A 7,069-nucleotide genomic window follows, 5' to 3' on the forward strand; every position below is an offset into this window, starting at 1 on the left:
CACATATCAATAATACTAAAATCTCAACTGCAACCTCAAACCTCACCCTGTAGTGCAGGTTTGAAAGGCAATCTGGATTAATTTCATGGTAAATTTCTCTGTGCGCTCCAAACCACTTAAAAGGATGTGATCTGCTTCAGTAGTTTTGAAAAAGAGAAAAATTAGAAGAAATTAGAAGGGCTATGACTTGCAGGCAGGCATTGATTAGATGCTAGGAAAAGGGAAAAGGAAATCTGGTTGGATCCACAGCACCGGAGCGTGGTGCAGTATACGGGCCTCTTGGGGACCAAAAACACCAGGCAGATGGTCTGCGCTTTTAATACTGATTACAAATCAATTGTTTTACGCTACATTATTTGCAGGGCCAGATTTAAAGTACACAGGGGTATAGGTTAAACCAGATTTAAAGGTCCCTATACTGAGAATGGCTTATTAGCATCACAGTGTGGCATGGCTACAAATTTCTTCAGTTCAAAACGCAATGATGAAAACAATACAACCATTATCTAATGCAGTCACTATTGCCGAAGCTACTTATAAATAATGTTCGTTTTCCCGAGTGGCGTTGATTGATTTATTGTTTGTCGTTAATTGTTTTACAGCACTTATAACATATTGTTCGGCACTCTTTGACAATTAAGCTAATAGGCTAAGGAGTGAGTACATATTTGAAATCAGGACAGGTTCATAATAATGCAACGTAATGAACAGTGTTTGAATTGAGGGTTGGCTTGTATTTCTTTTTCTTTTTCGGGGGCAGCAATACTCTTCTGTACAATTGCAGGTAGCTATGCTAACGTTACTCTGAGAAACGCGGTTACATGGAGCAAACGTCCTCATTCTGAATAAAATGATTCAAGTTATCAATTTCTCCTCATTATAATTGAAGAGAAAAGAATGCTTAGGCAGTCAGACACTAATCTTTAATTTAATGTCAGCCTATTTGCATGTCGTCTGTTTGTGCTCTGCAAAGAAATGTTTTAACAACTTTTGTTGTTGTTGTTGTTGTTATTCTCGCCTAAACCATATCTTCCTTATTTTATCACTGTGAGATCTAGTAACCTTAAAAACAAATTAAAAAAAAAAAACTGTCAAAGATTCAGGAAATGTAAAATGACACTGTATTGCGTAAGAAACGCAGCGGTGATGTTTCTGCATGTTTGTTCAGCTGGGTCTAGCAGAGGTTAGACAATGGTAACTAGTTGAATATTGAATTGAAAATGCAAATGTCTTCACAGAAACATAGGTTGTTTTGTCTATGTTTAGTTATCATTGCAATGGTTGTTATTTTAAAGAGAGATTATTAGATATTTATTAAGATATTTATGCCCATAGTCTATTCTTGAAGGATAATGTCATGACGAAGAAGATGTTTTGGCAACACCCCTCCTGGAAGCTGTAGGCATTCAGGGTAATGCAAGTAGATGGATTATGAACTGGCTGATGTATAGGAAACAGAGGGTGTCGATTAGAGGAGTCTCTTCTAACTGGAGTGGAGATCCACAGGGATCAGTACTAGAAAGATATCGCTGCTCTAGAGGCAGTTCAGAGGAGAGCAACCAGACTTATTCCAGGTCTGAAGGGAAAGTCCTACTGAGAGACTGAGGACCTGAACCTTTTCACCCTGGAACAGAGGAGACTATGTGGGGACTTGATCCAAGTCTTCAAAATCATGAAGGGCATCGACCACATCAAACCAGAGGAGCTTTTCCAGATCAGCAGGGACACACGCACCCGGGGACACAAATGGAAATTGGGCTTCAAGGCATTCAAAACGGAAAACAGGAGACACTTCTTCACACAGAGAGTCACAATCTGAACAAACTCCCCAGCGATGTGGGTGAAGAGACAATTTGGGAGCATTTAAAATCAGACTGGATAGGATCCTTGGATCACTCAGTTATTAATGGACACCAAACGAGCACGATGGGGCGAATGGCTCCTCTCGGTTGGACACTCTCTGATGTTCTGATGATCTAAATAAAATAGCACACACGTGTGTCCCTCTGCGCAACCCGGTTGTTATTCCGGGTGCAATATGGGACGCAGGTTCCCTGCAATCTGCCACAGCCAACAGTTCCGTGATCCCAAAAGGTCTGGCAAAATAATAGTTTTAGTTTAATATAAAACATTATTTGCCATTAAAGCTTTACAGTCGGAACATGGGCTCTGCGTCAACAGACACGTACTTATTACACTTATTTTTATCACCAGCTTCCAAAATCAGAATAATACAAAAAAAATGTGTTATGATTTTCAAATAGTAATTCAAGGAGTGTTTTTAATACGTGCTTTATTAACAGGCAATGCGTGTCATGCGTATTGCGGGCCAAGGCCAGCTGACTGGATCGGACGTGCGGCTCCCCGCTGCACACCTTCGCACCGGGTTTGAAAGTTACCGACAAAATGAAATACACAAAGCTGTAAATGAAGCACTTTTAACAGATTGGTTTACACTGCAGTATTTAATACAAGTTTTGTAACAACTGTGCTGGCGTCGAGTATTTTTTGTGCTTCAAGTCAAGCCTAATAGAATTTCTCGCTGCCCCAAATAAAATATTAAAATCCGGAAGATGATTACCTTCTGTAATAATAATCATCATCATCATCATCATCATCATCATCATCATCATAATAATAATTGTTTTTGTCATTATGTTGTGGACCTGTCGTGACGTTATTGTAATTCTGTTGTATTAAACTACTCGTATTTGGGTCGTCGTTACAGTTTCAAGTCAGGCTACACTTCGCTGATCAAGACAAAAACGGCTCTGCTGAGTAACTGATACTTTGGGTGGGATGTAAACCAGAAGATTTTTGATTATGGAACCACGGTCTTCAGATTAAACTAAATATTACAAAAACAAGGAGAGACTAACTCTGCTAAGAAGGTTATGTAACTGACAGAAACTCAATTCCTCTGTTCCAGTGCGGCTCCGGCTCCTGCTGCTATTTCCCTGTGATAAGTGTTCCCCCTTGTGGCGGAGTTGTGCTAGTGCACCTTAAATCAGATGAATGTGAGATGAATAACCTCCCATATTCAAGACGTTGGCATACTGGCACAGCTTATTTGTTCCCATATGGGGAACGATTTAACAACATACTGAATTCTCCACCTTAGTAGTAGACTTGAGAATCTGGCCAGTACATTAGGACACATGGGAAACAACCTGGGAAACATTATACTTTGACACTTCATAAAGGGGAGGTCAGACTTATAATAATCCGTGTCTCTGATATGGGTTTGACAATGGATTTACAAATACTTATTGGAGACACCTTACAGGGATAAGCTGTGAGAGGACAGATGATGGTGATATTAAAAAAAATAATTGTAATAATAATAATAATAGGTGTTGTAGTAGTAGTAATAACAGTAATACAATAATGACAAATTATACAATAGAAGTGGCTCTTCTTAATGAAGTGCACGTTACTTACAAATTAAAATACCTGTAATCTTATCAGTTGTGACAAGTTGCCACACCACAGATGGATAAACCACACTTCGCGTGTTCAGTTCCTCTTTTCATGGTCCCATACTAACACAGGGACACAGGGAGAAACACAGCCATTTTAGGTTATAAAATTCACACAAGTGAGCTCACTTCAAATCTCAGCTTCACAAAGACGGATCTCGATGTGTGAAAAGACTTGGAAGGGACATACAATGAAGTGGACACAGCATCGCACAGAATTTGTCCCTCTGAGCATCCCACTTACATCAATCACTGGTCATTTCAGCATTCATTTCATTGCATTAACTTTTTCACAGCTACTTTTAAAAACAATATTATGACCTCAGTAATGGGATGTCATACATACATGTCATGGCACCATTTTAATCATACAACCATTTCAGTACTTGTACTTTCAGTTTGTAAATACAAGTCAAGTGTGGGTGTAAATGGAATTAAAAGAAAATACAAAAATACACTATCAACATGAAACACAACTTCATAACTGCAGGAAACATTCCTTTGCCAAAACCTTTTATAAACCCTAAAATTATATATATATATATATATATCTAAAAAGCAAATACTCTGAAGACATTAACCTGTTCGGAATAAGAATAACAAAGTAGAAAGTTAGTCTTCACTGCACTGTATCACTTGACAGTAAGCACTGAGGCTCGTCTACAATAACAGCATCTGAAGCATGCATATAATAGAGAAAAACACAAAAAGCACAATCTGTGGGTGCAGTTACCAGACCCCAGACTTTGTTCTATAAGTAGCGAATAAAGCACACTTTGTAGTTGATGCTGTTCTGAATCAGGTTTGATGCTTGCCGAGATATTTTGGCGAGCTAGCAGGTGGGACGCTTCTCGGATCAACGATGACTCAAGCAGGCTTGAGATGTGGCCTGGAGATGCGTAGTGTTTTTGAAGTCAGCTGCGGCCTGGCCCAAGCTAACAGCCGCCGCCTCCTGCCCCCTGCCTCTTCAGCACATGCTATGCTGGGGCTTTTCCGACATGGTCCTGCTGGTGGTACGGGTGCAGATGGACTGGTTGGGGGCGTCCTCGGACATGAAGTTCTCCAGCACGCTCTTGAGGGACTTGCGCAGGCTGTCCTTGAAGCTGCGGCCCACGCAAACGTAAAGCACGGGGTTGAGGCAGCTGTTGAAGTAGGCCAGGCACAGCGCGAACACATCGGCAATGCGGATCTGGTGCATGTGGTGGGAGCTGGACGGGGTGAGGAGCAGGATGAAGCCCAGGATGTGGTAGGGGAGCCAGCAGAAGAAAAAGCCCAGCACCACGGCGCAGATCACCTGCCGCGTCTTGCGGGATTTGGCCTGGCCTGTGCCGACCCGGCCTGTGCTGGCCCGCCTATAGACCACCGCGTGACAGTACATGATGATTATGAAGGGGGTCAGGAAGCCGAACAGGAAGCGGAACAGGATTAACATCAGGGCAAAGTGGTCGTGGGTATAATTTGGCTGGCAAAGCAACTTATTGCTCACGGGGTCTCGCTTCTCTTTCATATAAGAGAACATAGGACTACAGAAGAGGAGTGCCAGCACCCAGACCAGCACACACACCCACCTGGCCTTCTGCGGCCTCCTCCAGTTCTGGCACCACACTGGCTTGCTCACCAGTGCCCAGCGGTCGAGGCTGATGAGGACGAGGAGGAAGACGCTGCAGAACATGTTGAGGAAGATCAGCACGTTGATCAGCTTGCAACCCAGGTCTCCGTAGGGCCAATGGTAGTCCATTATCAGGTGGGAGATGAGGAAGGGCAGTGACAAGCAACACAGCAGGTCTGCCAGCGCCAGGTTGAGGAACCACAAGGTGTTGACGGAGCGCTTCATACGGAAACCCGCGATCCAGATGACCAGCAGGTTGCCTGGCACTCCCAGCAGGAAGACCAGGCTGTACGCCAGAATGCCCGCCAGCTGCTCCTTGCCCACGCCTGAAGGGGTTTTGTAAAACCAGTCGGTGATATTGTAGTCCGATCCGTTGTAGTCCGGTCCATTGTAGTCCAATCCATTGTAGTCGTCATCGTATTTGTCCATCTTCAGTAAGACTCTGAAAAGGTACAAGGGCATGGTGAAGGGGTTAAGGGACGCCTCACTCTGAACAGTCCCGCTTGATCCATTAGCTCAGAATCTAATCGAGCCGACTGACTTGTCAACTGTGACCACAGTAGGGAAGGGATCCGTGTCTGCCAGCATGAGTCCCCAGATCAGTTAGAAACCATCAGGCCGATTGTTCCTGTACCCATTGAGTTTTGTTTTCAGAAGTGCATTCGAACACATAGAACGACATTTTTTATTTTGATGCTTAGATGTTAATTACACAACCACATCAATTTGATAAGATTTATAATTTATCATGCGTTAATTTCTTTCAGATTAGGGCAACACTAAACATGCATCTTGTTACAAAGAGCACTGTAATCACGGAACCAGATGACCACCCTATATGTCACTCCCATACCTCTAATTTCCTCTAAGTAATTATGTTTTATAATTTATTTTAGTGCTGGCGCAACATGTTACAACTGAAATCATCTGCTCTTGCCACACCGAAAGCGTGATCTGTAACTTTCCTATTTGCCTTCTAAAAAAAGTCAAAATAGGGCAATGAGCTTCCTGCATGAGTGTCATAGCTCAAAATTGAATATCAGGTGCAGCGCAGGCAAACGGGACGATTTATAATTAGGGGATGGATGTCAACCTAAGATGCCAATACAGCAAATTAGTGACTATTCAGAGAGACTTTGGATCCAAAGACTTCTGTGTTTCAATGGATCACAATGGGTTTTCAAATGCATTTTAAAACTATTTTTTCTTAGATTGGTTACCCAAGTCCTGTCACACAAAGGTAGATAGGAAGACACAATCAGACTGAAACCCCCACTGATCCAAGTGCCGTTATGATTATGCTACATACCTCACAGATTGCTATATCTTAATTCTAGCACAGACCTGCAAAATCTTGGTAATCGGTGGACTGCAAACAGTGCTTTTTAAGCTGAAAATCCTCATTATTATTATTATTATGATTATTATTATTATTAGTAGTAGTAGTAGTAGTAGTATTAAATCTGACTTACCTTCTATAGGCTGGAGTGCAGTGGAGCAGTCAGTGTCTGCAGTTCATTTAAGCAGCGGCTGTGTCTGTGAAAAGTGACCCGTCTTATTTCAGCATTTAGCAATTGCAAAACCGCGTCACTTATTTCCTTATTTCACTTATTGCACTTATTTCCTCAGTGTTGTTTGAACTATCGGACAGCTTGATGCTTCCTTTTAGCTGGTGCCATGATGATATAATTTGATTAAACAATACCTCTACACTTAATTGCACAGGCACGTGTTGTGATATTTTGGTCAAAACTTAAGTGATTAACTACCGTATTCTGGCAGGCAAAAGGAATATGTTTAAAATGATTATATGATTAAATGATTATACTACATTACATAGATGAGTTATTACTGTATTTTATTGCTACCTGCCCTTATGCCAACTGAACAAAACTGTAAATAAATAACAACACGAGTATATCGATAGAATATTGATAGTATTGCTCACTGTTGATATTTTATAATAAAGATTTTTAATATA

At 41.6% G+C, this 7,069-nt stretch overlaps 1 protein-coding gene across 1 annotated transcript; it reads right to left on the bottom strand.

Moving 5' to 3' along the window:
• Window positions 1-2,276: 2,276 nt before the first annotated feature.
• c5ar1 (complement C5a receptor 1) lies at window positions 2,277-6,652 on the bottom strand. The gene is made up of 2 exons (XM_066704004.1): window positions 6,561-6,652; window positions 2,277-5,530 (listed from the first exon to the last, which is right to left on the bottom strand). Exon 2 carries the CDS (start codon window positions 5,515-5,517, stop codon window positions 4,447-4,449), a length of 1,071 nt encoding a protein of 356 aa, XP_066560101.1. The 5' UTR covers window positions 5,518-5,530; window positions 6,561-6,652; the 3' UTR covers window positions 2,277-4,446.
• Between the last annotated feature and the right edge of the window lie 417 nt (window positions 6,653-7,069).

This window comes from Amia ocellicauda, chromosome 5 (genome assembly GCF_036373705.1).
Source record: "Amia ocellicauda isolate fAmiCal2 chromosome 5, fAmiCal2.hap1, whole genome shotgun sequence".
NCBI classification, from domain to species: Eukaryota; Metazoa; Chordata; class Actinopteri; order Amiiformes; family Amiidae; genus Amia; species Amia ocellicauda.